This window comes from Cervus elaphus, chromosome 13 (assembly GCF_910594005.1).
Source record: "Cervus elaphus chromosome 13, mCerEla1.1, whole genome shotgun sequence".
Lineage (NCBI taxonomy): Eukaryota > Metazoa > Chordata > Mammalia > Artiodactyla > Cervidae > Cervus > Cervus elaphus.
In genome coordinates, this window is record NC_057827.1 from 56960599 (window position 1) to 56985236 (window position 24638).

The window sequence follows — 24638 nt, forward strand, 5'->3', positions numbered from 1 at the left end:
ATACAGCCTTGACGTACTCCTTTCCCAATTTGGAAACAATCTGTTGTTCCTTGTCCAGTTCTAAACTGTTGCTTCCTGACCTACATATAGGTTTCTCAAGAGGCAGGCCAGGTGGTCTGGTATTCCCATCTCTTTCAGAATTTTCCATAGTTTATTGTGATCCGCACAGTGTGTATATGTTAATCCCGTACTCCCTAGTTTATTCTTTTCACATGCCTGTTGGCCATCTGTATGTCTCCTTTGAAGAAATGTCTCTTTAGGTCTTCTGCTCACTTTTTGATTGGGTTGTTCAGTTTTTTGGTTATTGAATTGTATGTGCTATTTGTATATTTTAGAAATTAAGCCCTTCTCAGTCACATCATTGACAAATATTTTTTCCAAGTCCATAGGTGGTCTTTTCGTTTTGTTTATACAGCAGCTTTGGGTAGGTCTAATTTGTTTATTTTTGCTTCTGTTTCTTTTGCCTTTGGAGAATAATCTAAGAAGACATTGATACAATTTATGTCTGAGAATTTTTTGTCTATGTTCTCTTCTAGGAGTTTCATGGTGCCTTGATATTTAGGTCTTACAAGGTTTATTTTTCTGTATGGTGTGAAGTAGTGTTCTAATTTCATTGATTTACATGTAACTGTCCAGCTTTCCTAACACCACTTGCTGAAGAGACTGAAAACTTCTCAAACATAGAGAAGGAAACAGATATCCAGGTACAGGAAGCACAGAGGGTCCTAAACAAAATGAACCTAAACACCCACACAAAGGCATATCATAATTAACATAGAAAAAGTTAAAGAGAAGACCATTGAAATCAAAGAGGAAATCAGAAAACACCTCAAGATAAATGACAGTGAAAACACAACCTTACAGAATCTATGGGATGCAGCAAAAACTTTTCTAAGAGGGAAGTTTATAGTGATATAGGCCTTAAGAAAGAAGAAAAATCTCAAAAAATCTCCCATCTAAAAGATCTAGAAGAAGGACAAATGAGACCCAAAATCAGCAGAGAAGGAAGGAAATAAATATAAATCAGAGAGTAAACAAATAAAATGAGATAAAAAATGTGAAGATCAATAATATCAAGAGTCCCTCCCTTTTTTTAAAAAATAAAATTTAGTAACCTGTAGCCAAGCTCAAGAAGAAAAGAGATAGGACCCAAAAAACAACATAAGAAAGAGAAATAATAACTGATTCCACAGAAATACAAAAAGTCATATGAGAATACTATAAAGAGTTACATGCCAACAAATTAAAGAAGTTTTTAGAAATATGCAGTCTGCCAAAATTGAATCAAGAAACAGATATTTGAACAAACCAATTACTAAAAGTGAAATCAAACATCTGTTTTGAAAAACTCCCTACAAACAAGTCTAGGACCAGATGATCTCACTGAGGAACTCTACCAAACATACAAAGACCTTACACCTATGCTCAAACTATTCCAAAAGACTGAAGAGAAGGGAACACTCCCAAATTCATTCTGTAAAGCCACCATCATCCTGATATCAAAACCAAAGATAATAACAAGAAAAAAAAAGAAGAAAATCACACGTCAGTATGTTTGATAAATATAGATGTAAAAATTCTCAACAAAATATTAGCAAACTGAATCCAATACAGTACATAAAAATGATCAAAAAACATGATCGAGTTGGATTCACTCTAGGGTCTTGAGGACAGTTTATTATACCTAATCAAATCAATGTGATACATACCACATCTTCAAAAGAAAAGACAGAAACTATATGATCATTTCAATAGATGCAGAAAAAGCATTTGATAAAATTCAACCATTATTTTAAGAAATAATTATTTAAAAATAAAAAAACCTCTCACCAAAGTGGGTATAGGTAAGTAAGTGTTAGTTACTCAGCCATGTCTGACTCTTTGCAACACCACGGACTTCAGCCTGCCAGGCTTCTCTGTCCATGGGATTCTCCAGGCAAGATTACTGGAGTGGGTAGCAATTCCCTTCTCCAGAAGATCTTCCCTACCCAGGGATTGAACCCAAGTCTCCTGCATTACAAACAGCTTCTTTTTTTACCATCTGGGCTACCAGGGAAGCCCTGTAAGTGTGTACAGAGAGAACAAATCTCAAAAGTGATTTACGACAAACCCATAGCCAACATAATATTCAATGGTGAAATGCTGAATGCCTTCCTGCTAAATTCAGGAACAAGGCAAGGATGCCTGCTCTCACCACTTCTGTTCAGTGTAGCTTTGGAAGCTCTAGCCACAGCAGTCAGACAGGGAAAAGTAATAAAAGATATCCAAATCAGAAGGGAGGATGTAAAGCTGTCACTACTTGTAGATGATACGATACTCTACATGCTGCTGCTGCTGCTAAGTCGCTTCAGTCATGTGCAACTCTGTGCCACCCTATAGATGGCAGCCTACCAAGCTCCTCGGTCCATGGGATTTTCCAGGCTAGAGTACTGGAGTGGGTTGCCATTGGCTTCTCCAGATACTCTCTACAGAGATCCCTAAAAACTCCACACAAAAAGTATTAGAACTAATAAGTGAATTCGGCAAGGTAGCAGGATACAAGAGTAATATACAGAAATCTGCTGTATTTCTTTATATTTAAAACCAAATACCAGACAGTAAAAAAAAAAAAAAAAATTAAAATCACATCCAAGTATTAAATAAAATACCTAGGACTAATCTTAACCACAAGGGTGAAAGACCTATACACCGAAGACTATAAAACATTGATAAAGGAAATTGAAGATGATTTTAAGAAATGGAAAGATATGGTTTGTTCTTTGATTTCAAGATTTAATATTGTTATACTGCCCAAAACAAACTATACAGATTTACTGTGATCCCTATCAATATAACCATGTCAAATTTCACAGAACTAGAACAAATAATAATAAAATGTATATGGAACCACAAACACCCAGATTTGCCAAAGCAATACTGAGGAAAAAGAAAAAAGCTGGAGGCGTATTCCTTCCAGACTTCAAACAATACTGCAGAGTTACAGTAATCAAACAGCTTGGTATTGGCACAAAAGCAGATATATAGATCAATGGAACAGAACACAGCTCAAAAATAAACCCACACACCTGCAGTCAATTAATCTATGACAAAGGACACAGAATATACACCGAACAAACCAAGTATTCTAAGTATTTATTGAATTAATGTGTAAATATATAAATTATAAATTCTTTGTATGAAGTTAATTTTCAGTTTTAAAAAAACATCCTAAAATACTACGTAAGGATGTATTTTTTAATATGTTTTTTTTGTTTGTTTCTTTAGCATCTACAGGGTCATCATCAAATTTCCACCAAATTTCCAGTTTTGACTTCACGTCTACAAATACTTTATCAGAAGACTCAGTAGTAGTTGTTGGAAAAGGTATTTTAAAATTATTTAGTTTTTTAATTGTATGTTTTCTTCACGTGTGAGCAAAGCATATCAACAAAGAATAGAGCAGAGTGCGCTTCAGGTGTTGAATAGAACTTTCTTTTTGAAAAAATTGTTAAATTGAAAGAATTAAAAGTGAATACTTAGCACCATATTTCTATCCTCTAATGAAACAATGGTAAATTTATGTCAGTAAATTTTCAGAGATGTGTATTATGTGACAGGTGCAGTTTAGGCACTTTCTAAGATACTTCTTGGATAGTTTAAATAATTTTATTGCAGTTTAAATTCAAATTGTAGTCCTTTTTGATTGGCTTATTAATCAATATAAATTAATATAATTCTATAACATCTCATGCAAAGACTAGACAAATCTTAATTAGTATCTGTTATATATTTCATGTAGGTTGAGAAACCTTTGAACAACTTATTTGCAAATACCCTTTAAAATTATCATTTTTCTCCCAACTTGATTGAGGTATAATTGACAAAATTGTAAGACATTTAAAGTGTACAATGTGAAAAGGTTTGTATTACATTGTATATACATTGTAAAAAGGTTTCTCCATCTAGTCCTTTAATACAATCCAACTAGATTTTTTTTTTTTTTTTTGCAAAACTAGAATATGATGATGGATGTTGAGGGTGTATATCTTATTTTTGGTAAATAGAATGAAATGCTTAGGAAGCTTTCCTGACTTCTTTGCTGATATCATTAAGTTAATTTTAGATCCTCCTCAGATTGACTTCAACCTCCCCTTATAAGCTTATTTCTCTATTTGTCTTGTGCCCAATCAAACTTCACTTCACAAACATGCTTTCTACTTGTTCAGCTCTGCTTATGAACATCTTTATCTCATAGGATGTTCTCCCTGCCTTCCTCACTTGTCTACTCAAATTCTTTGTGTCTTCCAGTCCAAGCTCAAATCCTTGCTCTTTGAGACCATCTTAAACACCCAGCTCACCCAACCTTTCATTCATGTGAACTCAGAACTTACAATATGCAAATAGCAGTTCTTATTTGACATCATCATGAAATGTCTTGTTATTATATTATCATCTTGATAAGGTGTTTTTATATTTTGTGACTATTTAACATGTTTTTCTTATTAATTATATTGCTTACTTCTTTTAAAACCTTGTCTTAAAACTTTGTTGTCCAGAATAACATCACATAAATACTTAATGACAGTTTGATGGTTGGTTGCTTTCAGGGGTATTTGGAAATCCAATTCCAGCACCAGCAACCTGCAGTCAATCAGTGATAACTTCTGTGGAAAATGGGGTTTCGTTTTCAGTTAAAAATACTGAACCACCATCAGGGATTTATGGAAGAGCAGTTCAGCAGAGTATTCCATCATATGTTGATTCTGAGAATGAAAAAGATGTAAGGTTATTTCCTAATTATTAGGATAAATTCAAGCTTATAATACATCATTGTTTTGTGTATATCAGATTTGGGGTGGTATGGTAAAATGCTTTGATTATAATTTTTTAAATCTCAATGTAATTGAAATTCCTGAACGTTAATCATGTAAATGATAGATTATTCTCCTTTTCCACCAAATATATTGTTATTCTGGTGTAAAGTATCTAATGTACTTTATATTCTACATGTACTTTATATACATGTGTATGTATATATTCAACAGTTTTCTAGGATATCCTCAAGGAGTAACAAACTGGTATCTTTAGGCACAAATTTAGTTCGCAGTTGGTACTATGTAATTCTGTTCAATTTTAGAATTACTGAAATAAGGACTGAGAAATGTATAATTTATTTTGTATAGCTTACAGTTGCCTAAGATGAAGATAGTTATTTTAAGTGTCAGACTTTCTAAATGGTTAGAGATATTTCAACTTTTTCATGCAGATTAAAGTTTCTATTTCAAAATCTACTTATGACAAGATGAGACAAAAAAGAAAAGAGGAAAAAGAACTTTTTGACATTAAAGATTCTGAAAAGAAGGAACAGAGTCCCTGGGAACGAATGAAACATACAGGAAATGAAAAAATGGCATCTCAAAGTAAGTGGGATTTAACATTTGGTGTGATTTTATTTAACTCATAATACTCTAAAACTACTGTACTGAGGTTTAACTGAGGGTGATATATAACTAATAGTGGAATATGTTGAACTATCATACTGAAATTTGAATGACTCAGTAACATATATAATTAACTAGTGTGTATATATATATATAATATTAATATTATATATAATATATTAATATTGTATATATTATAGAATATATTTTATATATATAGTTAATTACATATAAGTAAAGTGAAAGTGAAGTCGCTCAGTCGTGTCTGACTCTTCGTGAGCCCATGGACTGTAGCCTACCAGGCTCCTCAGTCCATGGAATTTTCCAGGCAAGAGTACTGGAGTGGGTTGCCATTTCCTTCTCCAGGGGATCTTCCCAACCCAGGGATTGAACCTGGGTCTTCCTCATTGCATGCAGACGCTTTACCGTCTAAGCCACCTGGGAAACCCCTGGTTTATATATTATATATAAGTAACTATATAACTATATATATATGTATATATATATATAGCTATATAACTATTTGAAATTTGAATGACTCTATTTGAAATTTGAATTTCTAACTATTTGAAATTTGAATTTTCAGCATTCTCAAATAATTTCACTATTACTGTCATAAAATCTAGGGGGAGAAAAACCCACAAAACTTCTTACCTAAGCCAGTAGTTCAAAGTAGGAATGGAAGTACAAATATAGCAAATAATATATATAGTAACAAATCACAAATTTGTTGCATATTCATTCTAGAGACATCAACTAATTTTGTGATTTTTCACCTATAATGTAGGCTTTACAGGTTTTATTTCTAAGAAGTATGAGGAGAGTGCTTCCCTGAAGTTACCCTTGTATTATTTGAACAGAAGAGTATACTTACAAGATAAATACAGAAAGTGAGAATAACCTTTTAGAGACTGTTGTCATGACACTTTTATTGTATTTTATAAAAGTATCAGTCTGCAAGAATGGCAGTCTAAGGAACAAAACAAAGCCCCTAGCCTGGGCATCACCGCTGTAGACGGACATTCTGTGCGCCTCCTTTTCCAGAGTAATGTTTGTTTGGTTTTGTTTCTCTTTTTTTTTCCAGGTAAAAACAATAGAAACTGTCATATAATGCCAAGGTTGATAATTTGGTGTTATATACGCATCCCTTCCTAATGAATTATTCTCTCTTGAGAATGAAAGTAAAATAGATATAGAGAGGGAGTCCTTAAAACTTTAGCTACAGTTTCTTCACCTGTAATACAGGAATAATGGCAACATAGTAGTAATCGTAATAATATAGGGTTGTCGGATGAATCAAATGAGATGATGTCAATGAAGCATTTAGCACAGTGCAGGCAGGAGTTCAATAAATGATAGTGGTGCTGCTTTGAATTTGCTGTTCTTTCTGGGTTGTAAAATTCCAAAGGTTTTTTTTTTTTTAAATACATATCAATCTTATTTATAAAATCTAATGAAGGTGCATCTGAACCATCAAAAAAATGATTGAGGTCTATTTATTATATTCATTAATTGTCATGTAATTTCCTTCAGATATGATTTACTCAAACAGAAATTGGTACTAATTTATCACAATAGTACTCCCAAATAATATATTCATCTTTTTGCATGCATCTTCTTATCTGGTATGTGATAAAGTTTGGAAAGCACAAATTCTTTCTTAGACCTCTTTATATAAAATCAAGAGTGATAGTAGGCCTAGATGAAAATCCTGCCTTTGCCAGTCATTAGCATTGAGACATTGAATACATTTCTTAGCCTCTGTAAAACTCAGTTATATTTTCAGCTGCAAATTGGAGATAATGAGAATATATATCACACCTTTGTTGAGAGAATTAAATGTAAAGTTTGTAAAGCATTTGTCACAACATCTAATATGAAGTGTTTAAATATCTCTTTAGGGACTTCCCTGGTAGTCCAGTGGTTAAGAATCAGTGCTTCCAATGCTGGGTATGCAGGTTCAATCCCTGGTCGGAGAACTAAGATCCCATATGCCATGTAGGGTAGCCAAAAAAAAACTCTTAACATGAAAAAATAACTAATCTTTACCCATTTACAAAAGCTATTACACATTCTATTCTATCTTTTTGATTTTTTTTTTCTTTCTGACATCTTCACTACCTGTGTCTTATAGTGTACAGTGCCTTTGTGGTAGGTATTACCCTGGGCACTTATTTCCCCAATATCTAGCACAATGCCTTATATCTGGGAAGTGGATAGTAAATGGTGATTGTGGAAGAAACATTGATCATGCTACTACATATGATCTTAGGATTTTTAGTATACCATTAACGCTATACCAATAGCAAAAGTGATAATTTATACACAGTTGTTACAAAGCTTTATTTCTGTTATCAACTGTATGGGAAATTAGGTATGCATCCACATTTTTTTTACAAAATGGGATCATATTCTTCTTACCAACTTTTATTGATAGCTCTTAAAGCTAACTTGGTCGTATGACTCATGACTGCAAAACCACTCAAACATTTATAGTAATGTCATTTAATAGTTTTATACATAAAAAGGAAGTTTTAAAGTAACTTTGGTATCAGGTATTACAGTTTTGTTGGAGAATGAACTAATAGTTGGGACTTCCCCACTGGCTCAGCAGTAAAGAATCCACCTGCAATGCAGGGTTCGATCCCTGGGTCAGGAAGATCCCCTGGAGAAGGAAATGTCAACCCACTCCAGTGTTCTTGCCTGGAAAACCCCATGGAACAGAGGAGCCTGGCAGGTTATAGTCCATGAGATCTCAAAAGAGTCAGACACAACTTAGTGACTAAATAACAATAACAACAAACTAAAATAAGTTTCTATAAGAAATATTTATAGACTCCATGGTCAGAATAATATTTGTACCCCTTTGTATCAGAGTTGCTGCTGCTGCTAAGTTGCTTCAGTCGTGTCTGACTGTGCGACCCCATGGACTGCAGCCCACCAGGCCCCTCCGTCCGTGGGATTTTCCAAGCAAGAGTACTGGAGTGGGTTGCCATTGACTTCTCCGGTATCAGAGTTGGTTTATGCTTTATTTAGTATGTTTCTTTGTTTCAGATGAAGCATCTCCTGGATCCATTCCACAGTATAAAGAAAGGATGCCTTCTGTCACTCATAGTCCAGAAATAATGGATTCATCAGAACTACGGCCATTTTCCAAACCTGAAGTAGCACTGACAGAAGCTCTGAGGCTTTTAGCTGATGAGGATTGGTGAGTTAACCATGCCTGTTTGAAAAGTTTTCTGAAATTATTTTCTTTTTTTTTTTTTTAATTTTATTTGCATTTATTTGTGACCTAAAGTAACATTTAACACCATCATTTAATTTTAAATGTTTAAGAACTGAAGAGGAAAACAGCACTGTCATTTCTAGTTAATTTCACTCAGCATTTAAGAACCTAGCAATACGGTTTACACCATCAGTCAAGTAGCCACTAGGCATTAAATTATTACAGAAAGACAACATACAGTTACTGCATTTCAACCACCCTTAAGACCCATGTTGCTAAAACGCTTCTCGAGTCCCCTGTGTCTAACTGCCATGTAATTTATGTCAAGTGCAAATGCCCGGAGACCCACTCGGGACTCTGGCACCAGGACTGGGGGTGCCTTGCACCGCGCCCCCCGCTCCGGCCGTCCTGTCACCGGGGTGACACAGGGTGTCGAGACACCCGTTGTCCTCTCCCCACCCCCCAGCCCAGGACGTGGCCACTGTGGGCGCTGCTGCTTCCGATCCTTCTCAAAGCAAGCTCGCCTTTCACAATTTTTAATTACAAAGTCTGAGAGCCACGTATGCTTTTTGTCTGAATACAGAACATGCTTTTGGCTCATCCTGAAGCCACTCTTTATTTGGCGGCGGTGGGTCCCAGCTGTGGTGTGTAGGGGTCCCTCTCTGCCGGGGGTGCAGGCTTCTCTGGCGACGTCCACGCGCTTTTCTCTCGCTGTGACGAAGTCACTCTTGAAGCATCCTAGAAACCGTGAGGGTAGCAGCATCTCCTGGCCCCAGCCCCGAGGGGCTCAGGCAGGACCAGAGCCTCAGTCTCTGCCCAGCCCTGCGTCGCCCCGCCACCCCGAGCACCCAGCCTGGGGATACAGCGGCCCTGGCTGCTGGGCTTTCCCCAGTGTGGAGGCCCACGGGGCCTGTTCCTGGAGACCTCTGGCTTCCACCTGTTACTTGCCCCTGACCCTTGCCCAGAGCTTACCTAAGGTTCTGTCCTTTGAAACCTCAGGAGGCCTGCCCCAAGGAGGCAGATTATGACCCGTGCAGGAAGAGCTGCGGAGGGAAGACGTTCTTGGACAAGACAAATACAGGGAATGTGTCACCAGGCCACCAGCTGAAGCCCAGAATGCATTTGCTCAGTGAGCCTATAAATCAGCTGTCGGGAGGTCCAGGCAAACCGCCGGGACCTTGGGATCTCAGAGGGCGTCTCAGGACACACCTGCGTCTGCATGGCCGCTCACCAGCCCACAGGTGGCCATTTTCAAGCTCTCCCTCAGTCTTCACAGAGATGGTAACTCATAACAAGAGGGATCTTTTAACTGTTTGCAACTGGTTACTGTGAAAAGACACCCTCAAAATCTCTAAAAATTGATCCGCAAAAGGAATTAGAAACCATACCACTGGAAGTTGTTGGGAGAACATGTTGTTGTTCAGTCGGCAAGTCGTGTCTGACTCTGCGACCTCGTGGACTGCAGCACGCCAGGCTTTCCTGTCCCTCACTACCCCCTGGAGTTTGCCCAAGTTCCTGTCCATTGAATCGGTGATGCCATCCAACCATCTCATCCTCTGTTGCCCTCTTCTCCTTCTGACTTCAATCTTTCCCATTTAAGACTTAAATAACCTGAAAGCCAGTCAGTGAGTCTGACCAGATGGGAGCAAGAATTAAAAGCCAGAGAGCAACAACAACAAAAAAGGCCGAAGAACGGTTCATGCCTCCAGGCTCGCTCACACGGAACCAGGGCCCTGCCTGGCCCCCTGGCCCTGCTGCTGTCTCTCCCCAGACCCGCGGTGTCACCCGGCTGGAGATGGGCTGTGTTGAGCGGTGGCGTGATGAGTGAGATGGGGTTATTCCTGGGAAGCCTGGTGTTTCAGGCTGCTTGGTGTACGTGCTCCACTCCGTGGGGACCTCTGTGGACACTGGGTTAAGAGTCCACAGAGCTGACGGACCGCGCAGCCTCACCCGGCACCTCGGCATTCCCACGTCTGTCCGCGGGGCCCTTAGAAGCCTAGGGTGTGGGTGGGGGTGTGTGTGTGCTTCCCCTGGGCTCCGGAATTTCTCCTTGGAGGTCATCTTCGGTGGCAGTTAGTAAGCTACGGAAGAAACCTAGCCTGTCGACCACTGTCACACCTCATTTTGGAATAAAAACCTTTGCCTTTTGGTAAAATCCAGATGTTTCGTCTGTCCTTGAGGACAGCCCTCCCGCCCACCGCCACGGCTCCAGGACACAGCACAGAGGGAGCCTCATCATTTTATAACCACATAACCCTACTTCAAACAATGCTGCTTTCACAAGGATTGAAAGAGAAGGCTATGACCCGTAGCAATCTGTTGTGGAAAACTTGGGGAAAAGGCTCTGCCTCACTGGGGTAAACCGAGAAAACTCCAAGGCACCCCTTCGGGCCCCTGGGGTCTGTGCAACTCCCAGGACAGCTGCGTGTCTTCAGGGCCTGGACCTGGGATCGCCAGTCACCAGGGCCCACCGGTCGGGGAGGCCATGGAGACACCGCAGCCAGCTTCCAGGTCATTCCCGTCAGTGGGGTCGAATGTTTCAGTCAAAGTTTATTAATATTTTTATATCGCTCTCTTCCAAATTGTGCGTGTGCGCTCAGTCGTGTCTGGCTCTTTGCGACCCCATGGACTATAGCCCGGGGGCTCTTCTGTCCATGGGATTCTCCAGGCAAAAACACTAGAACAGGTTGCCATTTCCTTCGCCAGGAAAGCCTCCCAACCCAGGGATCAACCGTGCGTCTCCTGCATTGGAGGTGGATTCTTTTACTACTGAGCCACTTGGGAAGCCCTCTCTTTCAAACTGGTGTAATTCAAAAACTCAGAGGACAGTGCTTGTGTTTTATTTGCCATCATCTCAGTGGCCAAGAGCCAGCGTGGAATATTCGCAGTCAGGACGGAGCCGCGTGGGCCTCGGCGTACGTACTAGGACCCGCGTCCTCCAGCCTGCCCTGCGCTCACAGGTTTCAGAACCCTTGTGAAACGAGTCCCAGAGACAGCTGCTCCTCGAGGAACCTCAGACGAGGAACCGGGTGGATGGGTGAGGGTGGGCTCCTAACTGCTGGTCTTCTGTTTCGGTCTAAGCTTGTTCCAAATCCTCTCCAGGGCCACTTTTCCCATGAAGAAGGTGATGGCAAAATTACGCTTGTACCAGTCCCTGTTATAATACATGTGCTTCTGGAAATTTTTACTTAAAAATTCCTTGTAAAAGTCAGCCATTTCTTCTGCATTCAACGTTGCTTTCTGACCTGATTCGGTTCTCAGATCCAGGCCTTTGGCTTTGAGTCTTGAGCGAACAAATTCTTCTTTTTCCTTATGAAAAGTCAAATTCTGGTCTGCCCAGAACTGTTGGTTCCATTCTTGTGTTTCTTGTCTCAATTCTCTTAGCTTTTGTTCCAGTGGTGACTCATTTTCAGGGATGTAAAAGTGAATAGGTCGAAGGTTTGAATATTTATCTGGAGGTCCTATCCAATCATGGCGAGATTTTCTTGGAGGGCAGAATCTTGAGACCTGACAGAAGTTCTGTCAAGAGCCCCGGGGTGGCGGCGACGTAGGAGCCCCGGAGGCTCGGGACCGCCCCACTCTCCCGCCGCCTCTGTCCGCGCGGCGGATCGCCGGGCGCCCGGCCCGCGCCGGCTCAGGGACCCCACTCCTGGGGAGCTCCGCCGACGCGGGGGACGCTACCACAGGTGTCCCTGGGGGGCGCGGCCCGGCCTCTCCGGGAACCTCACTCACCCGGCTCGGCGCCGCATCTCTGCGCTCGGCGCCGCGCTCGGGGGCGAGCTGACAGCCGCGGCCCGAGAAGGCGCGGCAGAGAGCGGTGAGGACGAGCCTCCTCGCGGGCCGCCGGGAAGCCATCTGAAATTATTTTTTATAAATTGAAACATTTCCTCCTATAATAGTCTTAGAAATGATTCTTTAAGTTCTTAGGCAGTCTGGGTTTTTCCCAACTTACAATTAATAGCTGAACTCTGGGCCTCATAGAGTACTATATTACCAGTTTATAACATGTATTATAAGGATATAGTTTAGCTTTATTAACCTTTCAGTATTAAGTAAAAATTTCATCATTTTTCTAAGTGTTTCTCTGTGAAATATATTCTACAAAAGTCTTGAAAATACTTACTCTGTTTCTACCACGGCTGCATAGCTGCCCAGCCAGTAAATCAAGGCAAACAGAAAGACAGTGGCCTTCCACTTGCTTCAGCTGGAGCATGTATTGACTGCTCTGTCCCATTTCCTCCCCTGTTCCTTTAGTCTGTCTTCATCCTCAGGGTGTACCTCATCATCAGTTTTGCTTTTTGTCCTTGATCATATTCATCAGCATAAAAATGTGCCATGATATTCCTTCTTTTTAAAAATCCTTCTTAAACTGCACACCTTCTTCACATTTTCACATTTCTTTTCTCCTCACTTGTTAGCAAAAGACCTTAAAAATGCCAATTCACTTGTTTACTTTTTCACCTCCTGTTCTCTTCTCAACCTTCTTTAATTAAAGACTTTCAACTCTCCCCTCCACGACCGTCACTTTACTTCACTAAAATTGCAACGGTATCCATTTGCTCACTCTGCACTGGTCACATACTGTCATCGTACTTAGCCTCTCAGCATCATTTGTAATGCAGTTGACACTCCCCCCCGTTTTTTTTTTATTCATTTTTCTTTTGACTGCATTGGGCCTTTCTTGCTATGTGCGAGCTTTCTCCAGTTGCAGCAAGCTGGGGCTGCTCTTGGCTGCAGTGCGGAGTTCTCACAGGAGTTGCTTGTCTTGCTGCAGAGCACGAGCTCTAGGCGTGCAGCTCTCGGGCTCCAGGGCAGTCTCAGTAGTGGTGACACACGGGCCTCGTTGCTCTGCAGCATGTGGAGTTGCCCCAGATCAGAGAGCCAATGTATCCCGGTATTGGCAGGCAGTTTCTTAACTACTGGACCACCAGGGAAGTCCCAACACTACCTTCTTGATATGCTTCTTTTTCATTTCACCTTGGAAAAATTAGAGACTATCTTCGTTCTTTTCCTGCTTCAGTACTTAGTGCTTCTTGGTGTTCTGTTTGATTTCAGTATTGAGGAGTGCTCCAGAATTTAATCCACTGACATTCTTTATTTACATTCATTTCCAGGATCCAGGCTGGCAATCTTTTCCTATAAAGAGCCAGACAGTAAAATATTTTAGACTTTGCAGGCCACATGTCTCTGTTGTAGCTACTCAACTTTGCTGTCATAATGAAAAATCAGTCTTGGACACTGTGAAAACCAATGGGGATGGCTGTGCTTAAATGAACTTTACTTATAAAAATTTGACTTGTAGAAGAAAACTCTGATGGGGCCAGATTTGGTCAGTGAGTCATAGTTTGCCAATCCCTTTCTTAAATGATCTCATTCAGTTTCATAGCTTTAAATTCCATCCATACTCTGATTTCTCATAAGTGCATATCTGAATTCCTGGTATCTTCTTGAGCTCTAAGCTTGTAAGCTCTAAGCTTCTACTTGACACTTCCACTTGGATTACAGTAGACATTTTAAATTTAATATGTCTAAAGAACTATTGAACTTCCACTTCTTGCCAAGATGGATTAACAGGTATTAGATTTGCCTTCATATTAGAAAGAACTAAAGAAATCATACACAATACATGAAGCAGTGGTTTTGAGAATATTGTTCACCAGGCAGTGAAAGACAGTGGTCCCTGAGAAACAAACAAGGTGAGCCCTCCAACTGCCCTTGCTAACTTCCTGCAGAGTTTTCATATCACAGCTTAGGGGGAAAACCATGTACATATCAGCAGAAATGGAGATGAAACTGGGAGTTTGGGGAGGTCAAGATAGCTAGAGCTTGCAGGGAGAATGCCAGAGGAGGATATAGCTTCTTAAAGAACTCTAAGATCCTTCAGAGAATTACTGTCAAATGTTTAGCTGAGTTTTGGTCAAGGCATGCGTGTGAAGCCAGAATAAGAAACACTCATAGAAGTTACAAAGAACAATCCCTGGAGCATATACAAGGCCAAGAATACTTTTCTCTCCCCACCAGCAGAGTGGAAAACCTTACAAGTCACATGGCATTGGGTACAATAGTCCAAAGAGTTTTGCTTCATCTATGTAGTGAATAAACCCTAGGCTAAAGACTGCTTTTGTTCCACCAAACAGAACATAAAAGCAAGACCTGAGAGGATCAGACTTTCCGAATAACTATATCTCATAACAAAGCTAAGAATATTTATAGGAATATAAAAATATCTAAGATAAAAATTCACAGTGCCTGGCATCTGGTAACAAATTACCAGGCATGCAGAGAGGTAGGAAAACACACCCATAATGAGAGCGCGGGCAAAGGAAACAGTGGAAACTAATCCAAACACGGTATGTCAGCTCATTCGCTCAGTCGTGTCTGACTCTCTGCGACCCCATGGACTGCAGCACACCAGGCTTCCCTGTCCATCGCCAACTCACAGAGCTTACTCAGACTCATGTCCATCATGTCAGCGAAGGCATCCAACCATCTCATCCTCTGTCGTCCCCTTCTCCCGCCTTCAATCTTTCCCAGCATCAGGATCTTTTCCAGTGAGTCTGTTCTTTGGTGGCCAGAGTATTGGAGTTTCAGCATCAGTCCTTCCAATGAATATTCAGGACTCATTTCCTTTAGGAAGGACGGGTTTGATCTCCTTGCAGTCCAAGGGACTCTCAAGAGTCTTCTCCAACACCACAGTTCAAATGCATCAATTCTTTGGCGCTCAGTTTTCTTTATAGTCCAACTCTCAAATCCATACGAGACTACTGGAAAAACCATAGCTTTGACTAGATGGACCTTTGTTGGTAAAGTAACGTCTCTGCTTTTTAATAAGCTGTCTAGGTTGGTCATAACTTTTCTTCCAAGGAGCAAGCATCTTTGAATTTCATGACTTCAGTCACCATCTGCAGTGATTTTGAAGCCCCCCAAATTAGTCTCTCACTGTTTCCATTGTTTCCCCATCTATTTGCTATGAAGTGATGGAACTGAATGCCATGATCTTAGTTTCCTGAATGTTGAGTTTTAAGCCAACTTTTTCACTCTTCTCTTTGAGTTTCATCAAGAGGCTTTTTAATTCTTCGCTTTCTGCCATAAGTGTGGTGTCATCTGCATATCTGAGGTTATTGGTATGTCTCCCAGCAATCTTGATTCCAGCTGGTGCTTCATCCAGCCTGGCATTTCACATGATGTACTCTGCATATAAGTTAAATGAGTAGGGTGACAACAAACAGCCTTGATGTACTCCTTTCACAATTTGGAACCAGTCTGTTGTTCCATGTCCAGTTCCAACTGTTACTATAGATTATAGAATTACTAGACAAAGACATTATTTTAACTATAGTTATAATTCGAATCCATTTGTTAGAGAAACTAGAGGAAAGACATGAACAGAGGATTGGTGACGTGTAGGGTGACTTGCAAAATCCCTTTTGCCGTATAATGTAACATGATTGAGGGAAGTAATAACCCATCATATTCACCCTTAAGGGGAGAGTATTATTCAGGTCATGTATACTGGGGGCAGGAATCAAGGTTTAGACTTCTGTCTTATCATTTAGACTATCATTAGACATTTATCATTAGAATCATTTAGACTTCTGTCTATCAAATCACGAATAAAGACGGCCATTTAATATTGATAAGGGAGTTAATTCAGCAAAAAGACATGGCAGTCCTGAACACTTATTTATCATATACTGGAGCTTCAGAATATATTGAGCAACTACTGGTAGAACTGCAGAGAAATAAACAAATCCACAATTATAGTTGGAACTCAAACAGTCCTCTCATTAATTGATAGAACTAGAAGAAAGAAAATCAATAAGGATATAGAAGACTTTCAACTTGACCTGATTGACATTTATAGAACATTTCAGCTAAAACAACAGAATTCATTCTTTTCAAGTCCAGGCGGGTCTTTACTGAGAAAGACTGTGTTCTGAAACATAAAACATGTAATTTAAAACGTTTCAGATTATGCAAGGTTTGTTCTCTGACCACAGTGGAATTAAATTAGAAGTTAATAACACAGACCTGGAAAATCTCTAAATACTTGTAAACTAAGTATCATACTTACAAATCACCCATGGCTCTAAGAATGGAAAATTAGAAAGCATTTTGAAAAATTAGAAAGCGTTTAATGAAATTAAAAATTAAACAAAATTCATGGAATACAGCTAAATTAGAGGAGAATTCATAGCCCTGTAATACCTGTATTATAAAAGATGAAAAGTTTTATATCAGTAACCTCAGGTTTCACCTAAAACTGAAATGCAGATGAAGCCCAAAATAAGCAAAGAAAGAAAATAATAAAGAATGTAATGGAAATCAATGAAATAGAAAACAAACAATTGGAAATACAAATGAAAATAAAAGCAGTCTCTTGGAGAAGATAAATATAATTGATAAACCTTTAGTCAGACTGATGAAGAAAAAGAGAAGAAACAAATTACTACATCAGGAATGGGAGAAGGAATATCATCACTATGGATCATACAGCTATTAAATAAATAATGAAGGGAAAAATAAATAATAAAGGAATATTATAGACAGCTTTAGGCCCATAAATTTGACAGCTTAGTGAAATGAACAGGTTCTTGGAAAGACACAATCTACCAAAACTCACTCAAAAAGATACAGATAATCTGTATTACCGAATATCTCCTGAGGAAATTATATTTGAATTTCTTTCCCACAAAGAAAACATCATGCTTGGATAGTTTCACTAATGAATTATATCAAACATTTAAGGAAGAAATCAATTCTACACAAACTTATAGAACATCGAAGAAGCTGGTGTTCTTCCTGTCTCATTCTTTACCATCAGCATTACCGTGATACCAGAACTATGCAGATAAATGTTTCACATGAACTTGAAAAACCAGTCTGCATTCTGGTGTTGGTTGTAGCGTTCTGTCAATGTTAAGAAGATCAAGTTGGTTGGTGGTGGTTGAAAGTGTTAAATTTTTTGTATACTTACTGGATTCTTGTTTATTTTTTCTGTCAGTTACTGGGCTTTTAAAATCTCTTAGTTTAAGCTTTGTATATTCCTTCTTAAATTAAGTTGATTTTTTTGGTTGTTGTTGGTTTCTCTTTAGCACTTAAATTTTGTTCAGTGTTTTCTGGCTTGCATATTTCTGACCTAAAGTCTTTTATCGTCGTTATCTTTGTTCTTCTGTATGTAACTTGCCCTTTTTTTCTATGGCTGTTTTTAAGAATATTCCCTTTAATAGTCTTTTCAGTAACTTGATAATGATATTCCATTTTGTGTTTTTTTTGTGGTTATCCCGTTGAGGATTTGTTCTTGGATCTGAGAATTTAGAGCTTTGATCAAATTTGGAAAATTTTCAGCCACTCTTTCTTAATTTTTCTGCCTTCCTCTCTTGACTCCACTTTCTATTATTCGTGTTTAGAATCTGGTTGTTTATGCGTCTGAATGGTAACTGTAAGAGTTTTATGCTTATCCGAAAAATGAAAATCTTGAACCAGACATCTGCTAAATAGATTTACTCTTGCCACCTTGGAATCTTGGGTCTTTTCTCCCTGTTATCCCATAACTTATTCAGGGGATTTAAATGCTTAAAAAAGTAACCACTATCAATATTACCAACTAAGGAAATTCAACTTACATTTTTCAAATGATTAAAATGGAAACCATCAAGTTTGAAATGTAATGTCTCAGTCCCACTTAAATTTACTCTCTTGTTAGTATTCACCTACCCTTCATCTGTCTCATTAGGTAAGATGATGAAGAACAAATACGAGTTACATAACCATCTTATTGATGTTTTTCTGCTCTTGGATCACCAACAAAATTATGGCTAGTTATTTAATCTTCCATTTTTGTTTTATTGCTTCCCTCACATTTGCCATTCCTTTCCTTTCTATTCTCTAAAAAGAATATGACATACTTACTAGTGGAGAAATGTTCCTTTTTATTTACAAAGCATATGTTTAATTTGACTGTCAGTAGTGGTTTTGGCTCATAAATGGTGTTTTGAATCAGGAGTAGAACTATGGGAGTAAATAAAACTTTCCATATCTTTTATTTGAGCTTCCTGCATGATAAGGGAAGATAGACAGGGTCTCGTCATTGGCAATAATCCATACTCACAAAAGAGGAAATCTGAGATCCCGTTCCAGTGGAGCCACATTTAATACATGATTTTGTTGTTTGTTTCTTTTTCTCATAGGGAGAAGAAAATTGAGGGGCTGAACTTTATTAGATGTTTAGCTGCTTTTCATTCTGAAATACTGAACACAAAGTTGCATGAAACAAATTTTGCAGTAGTTCAAGAGGTAAACTTATTTTTCAGCTGAGTTAAGGAGTGTTTGGATAACAAAATATAAACATGCCATATTTACTTGACCTTAAAAAGAAAAGCTGTACTAAATGAAATCAGTAGGCTTGTATGAAAAGTAACTCATGCCTTACTTTGCCACATTTAAAAAAATTTATAAAATGTTGATTTTTTTTTTTAAAGACATAGTGTTATACATATTAAAGCATGTTGCTTTGATAATAAATTTGGCTTTAAGGTCATTATTACTGATTTTCTTTCAAATTTCAGAAGAATGTACATTTTGGAAATTTTTTTTAGGTAAAAAATTTACGCTCTGGAGTTTCTCGTGCTGCTGTGGTCTGTTTAAGCGATCTTTTCACTCACCTGAAAAAGAGCATGGATCAAGAACTAGATAATACCGTAAAAGTTTTGTTGCAGAAGTCAGGAGAATCAAATACATTTATAAGAGAAGATGTTGATAAGGCATTAAGAGCTATGATCACTAATGTAACTCCTGCACGTGCAGTTGTTTCTCTTATCAATGGAGGACAAAGGTAATGTTCAAAATAACCTGGACATGTCCTTAAACTAAAAATGCAGTTGTTTGTAATCTGGGGTATAGGGGGAAAAAGCAAATTTCAATGTTATTTCAGTCAGAAAACATGTATTAAATAATTCATTATGATAAAAGTCAGATTAGGTACTAAGCATACAGAAGACAATAATGTGATTTTAATAGTGTTACTTACCCTCATAGATCTGGAGCTAAATAAATGTCAGTGATTATAACTTTTGTTTTTAACTTCTTGGAAGGGATAGCTAATGTAAATAATTTGTCATTTTGGCCTACAACGATGATGGCTGAGGCTTAGGAGTAATCATTTAACTTTTAAGGTATATCTTTGGAAAATAGTTTCTACATCAACTCTATTGTAATTGAGCATGTTTCCTCTAGCCATTTACACATTGCAGTAAGAAGATGTGCAGCCCAGCATTTGTCAGATGTGGTAGAATTTATGGAACCAGAGCGTGCTTTATCTGGAACAAAGGATATGGCTGACCGTATATTACCCGCTGCTGCTAAATTTGCTCAGGACAGCTCACCGGAAACCAGGTGAGTAGATGCTAATATCATTTGTTGAGTCTCTTATTTACTACAAGGGCTTAAATGTGGAAACAAAGGTTAAAGAAGAACGAACATTTTTCTAAATGGAGAAGCGGGACCCCCACAGATTGGTGCCGGGGGATGATCTTTTTTGACTGATTTGTAAATGATCTTGAGGGAGTGCACAGTGAATTTTCCAAATTTACAGATGACACTACATACTTCTGGGTAGTGAGATGCCATGTCCTAGGGATGCTCTGTATGAAAACCGTATGAGACTGTATAAGTAGGCAGAAAAGTCACAGAAGAAATTCATTGTGGGCAAATATAAGGTAAATGCATTTAGGGAAAAATGATGTATTTCCAAGCAGTTGGGTAAAATCAAGGAAGAATACAGGAAGCAAACTGAATAGCATGAGATATGTGCACTTAGAAAATTTCCATGAATTCTTAATTGCTGTCGTACTCGAAGAACAATTTTATGAAGGTTAAGAATGGTCAGAGAAGGGTAACAGAGTAATTAAGAAATGGATGGTACTGTAGCTGTAATTCTGACAGAAGTTTGGATGTAATCAGAAGCTTAAGTTCAATTCCTAGCTCGAGCCACTGTCAGCCCTTAGCAAGTTACTTAACCTCTGTTAGCCTCTGTTTCATCATCTATAAAATTAGTAAGGTTTGACTAGATGCTTATAATGCCCCATACAGAATCTAAAAATTATGGCAGTTATATGTGAACTCAGATTAAAGGGAGAAGGTAGGATCTTGACTTTGTGGAGACTAAAAAGTAAAGAAGGACATCAAACTTTTAACATTTTAAGACAGAGAAGTTCATTACTTTATCTACAGTTAGTCTTGTGGAAGTCATTATGTCAAAAAAATATTATAGAAACTAACTATATTCATTTACTATTACTGCATAACAAATAACCACTAACATAGTGATTTAAGCAACATAGGCTCTTTTAGCTTACCATTTTTAGGTTAGAAGTCTGGCATGCTTAATTGGGTTCTCTGCCTAGGGTTTCCTAGGGCTGATATCAAGGTGGTATCAGTGCAGGGCTCTTGAACTATAGAAGAATCTGCTTGCAAACTCAGCCTGTTGACTGAATTCAGTTTCTTGTGATTTTTGGACAGAGGTTACCATTTCCTTGCTGGCTCTCAACCGGGGTCTTTTCTCAGCTCCCTCACGTCCACCTGAATTCCTTCTCATGCAACCCACCTCCGTCTTCAAGCCAGCAGCAACAAGTCGAATCCCTCTCATGCTTGGAATTTCTTTGACTTCTTTTTCTTCTACCAGCTACAGAAAGCTCTGTGCATTTAAGGGCTCGTGTGATTGACTTAGGTCCGCCCAGATCATCTCCCTATCTTAAAATCAGCTGTACCATTAAATATAACATAATCCTGGAAGTTATATCGTATATTCACAAATTGTAGGAATTAGAGCAGGATATCTTTGGGGGAACCGATTTAGAAGTTGTGCATACCACAGTAAAGTTCAAAACAATTTAGGAGGGTTGGATCATAATAGACCAGTTAGAAACAAAATAAAATTTACAATAGTTGTTTTTTGTACATTTTGACTTTTCCTTTTCTAATCCATTTTGTCATTTCTTAGATTCTTATTTAAAGTTTTAAAATTACAAAATAATGACAACTTTCCAGTTATAGTATTTCTTACATTTTTTGTCTTTTGCTTGCTCATTTGCTTGTTTTAGCCATTCGCATATCATTAAGGTCTATGGTAGACCTACAGTCCTTACCATTCAGGGATAAAAGTTAAGAGTCAGCTTTGAAACTATAACTGAGTATGAGCTGCTTATCTGGTGTTAACCTTATTCTGGTTGTAGGGCAAGAAAACTAATTTTTATTCTCTGATATTACCTCCCTTTCTGTAATTTCATTACATTTGAACAAGTCTAGTTGGTATAAATGATTCTGAGATCATCTTATACATCTCCCCCACAAAAGCTTTGCCTTCTCTGGTTCTTCTAGTGTCATACATTCCAAGTTGTAGGGGTATAATTGTAATTATTTTAGGGTCAAGTCTCCAAGAAGAAGAAAAATACAGTTTTATGAGGTAATATAAGACCCCCTGTCCAAACATATCTCCAGTATGCACTTCCGCCACATCATTTACCATCATATTGATATCCTGGCTTAGGGTATTACCCCAAAAGAATTATGTTAAAACTAATGTAGCATTAAAAAAAAAACCTAGTTTTGGAGAACATTAGACATTTTGTTAATGTATCAGCCACAATTTACCAGCTAACTCTGGATGTATTTTAGATAGCAAAGAATAGGTTTTTGAAGAATTGAAGCCCAGGTAAGTTTTGGCAAGAAAAAAAAAAGAGAGAGAATCAGAAGTACAGAATCTTGGGTTGACTTGGGCCAGGACATCTGGCCAGCCTGTGAGCAACAAAAGGTCACCAGACAAGGAAGTCAGGACAAACACTTATTTTAATTCACAGTTCTGCCAAATGCCAGTCTTGATATGGACTCTTGGGTGCCTGAAAAATAGTCATAGCTTTTGACTCTCCATGACATATAGCTAAAAGATTTGAAGCTACGTTTTTTTAAAGGTGGGTGGCAGGAGAATGCCATACTCTCTAATCCAGTTAGTACAACTACATTTCAGTGGCTTATTTAATATAGGGATGATAATCTTGATGTTGATAGTTTTTTTTTCTACTGGGGGAAAAAAATCAAATCTAAGGACAGAAACTTAAGCTTGTTAAGATTTACAGAATTATTTTACATATTTCTTAAATATCCATAGGTATTATGGTCGAAAGATGCTTTTCCTCATGATGTGTCATCCTAACTTTGATAAAATGCTTGAAAAGTATGTCCCATCTAAAGATTTGCCATATATTAAGGAATCTGTTAAAAGCTTACGGCAAAAGGTATGTAGAAGAAATTTATTTTATAACACAACTTTAAAAGCAATGTTCATTTGCTGAGGAAGGTAAAGGATAGAAATAATTACTTCTTTGGTTATTTCTGTTAACCATTCAGAATAGATCTACAGGAGCATTTCAACAACTGCAGTACTGAGGAGACATTCATAGTGTCAGTATATGTTTATTGAATAGAAGGTTAATATTTGGTAGAATGTCGTAGTGTGGCTTATTGGAATTACAAGACTTGTGTTTGAATCACAACTTGAGAAGTAGCAATTATATAATCTTACACACATCATTTCTTTAACCCAAAATTTTTATTTTTATAAAATGAGGATAATGTTTATTACACTTAGTTTGTACTTTATTTACCTTGTACGTTCCACTGTTAGAGCTTCTACCACATTGTTGATAAAGGAGTTCCTTGAGGGGAAGCCCCATGTCTTATATATCCTTGTAGATAATGAGTATTCAAAAATGTCTGTAAATGAGTAACTGAGGGACTATCAAGTGAAATGAAATGTGAAAAGTGCTTTATAAAGTAACCCAAAAGTTGGTAATGTTATTTTTCTTACCTTTGAGTTTCTTAACTATAAAAGAGTGATCAATTTATAATTATCATCTCTATATAGCTAAAGATTATAAACTTTCTGAATGGGTTAATCATGTTCCCCCCAAAACCAAGGGCTTTTACTTTTTTTTTGTTTTTTGTATTTGTTATTTTTTTGTTTTGTTTTTGTTGTATTATTTTTTTATTTTTTGTTTTTTTTAAAGACAAAAGACAGGAGTGGGGGAGTCTATCAATAGTAATATTAGGCCAGAGCCCTTTTTCAAAAGTGTAAAGTCAACCCTTTTAAAAGAAAATCGATTCTTGGGCTTCCCTGGTGGCTCAGTAGTTAAGAATTCACCTACCAATGCAGGAGACATGGTTCAATCCCTGATTCAATCCTGGACGATCCCACATGCCACGGAGCAACTCGGCCCAGGTTCATAAGCCCAAGCGTCACAACCATTGAGCCTGTGCTCTGGAGCCCAGGAGCTGCAACTGCTGAAGGCCGCTTGTCTAGAGCCTGTGCTCCACACCAAGAGAATCCACCACGATGGGAAGCCTGCACACTGCAACTAGAGAGTAGCCCCTACTCAGCACAGCTAGAGAAGAGCCCAAGGAGTGTGGATGACCCAGCACAGCCAAAATATAAATAAGTAAATAAAATTATATATGTATAAAGAAAATCAGTTCTTTTTAGCATTGGGAACACAACGAGAATACAATTCCCTGCACATTTTGTTACCTATAAGGTAATGGAAATGAATGGAGTTGACTTCCTTATAAGATGGGAAAACAAATAGACCTACTTTTCATATAGTTGGTGTTTAGTCACTAAGTTGTTTTCAACTCTTTTGCGACCCCATGGACTGTAGTCCACCAAGCCCCTCTGTCCATGGGATTTCCCAGGCAGAAATACTGGAGTGGGTTGCTATTTCCTTCTCCGGAGGACCTTCCCGACACAGGGGTGAAACTTGCGTCGCCTGCATTGGAAGGTGCGTTCTTTGCCATTGAGCCACCAGGAAAGCCCCTTTCATATAGTTACCTGCTCAACATACATTTTTGTTTAGCAAAAGAAAAAATGTAGTCTATTTCCGTATTTTTGCAAAAAAGTGCTTAGTTTAATGATGTGGAATTTTTCTGTGGTAATTTATGTT

General features: G+C 38.3%; 2 protein-coding genes across 3 annotated transcripts in view; one reads left to right on the top strand and one right to left on the bottom strand.

The window, feature by feature from the left end:
* The window catches only part of TOGARAM1 (TOG array regulator of axonemal microtubules 1), an 85026-nt gene that overhangs the window by 47860 nt on the left and 12528 nt on the right, over positions 1-24638 (top strand). For both annotated transcript variants that reach the window (XM_043922097.1, XM_043922098.1), the window contains 8 exons: positions 3265-3363; positions 4587-4759; positions 5246-5399; positions 8475-8628; positions 18837-18942; positions 19245-19480; positions 19882-20040; positions 22811-22937. In XM_043922097.1, the coding sequence (XP_043778032.1) occupies positions 3265-3363; positions 4587-4759; positions 5246-5399; positions 8475-8628; positions 18837-18942; positions 19245-19480; positions 19882-20040; positions 22811-22937 (1208 nt within the window). The remainder of the gene's footprint in view (positions 1-3264; positions 3364-4586; positions 4760-5245; positions 5400-8474; positions 8629-18836; positions 18943-19244; positions 19481-19881; positions 20041-22810; positions 22938-24638) is intronic.
* Positions 11471-12520, bottom strand: LOC122706710 (cytochrome c oxidase assembly factor 8). Its single transcript, XM_043922110.1, has 2 exons — positions 12379-12520; positions 11471-12153 (listed from the first exon to the last, which is right to left on the bottom strand). The coding sequence occupies exons 1-2, from the start codon at positions 12499-12501 to the stop codon at positions 11698-11700; spliced, it is 579 nt and encodes a 192-aa protein (XP_043778045.1). The 5' UTR covers positions 12502-12520; the 3' UTR covers positions 11471-11697.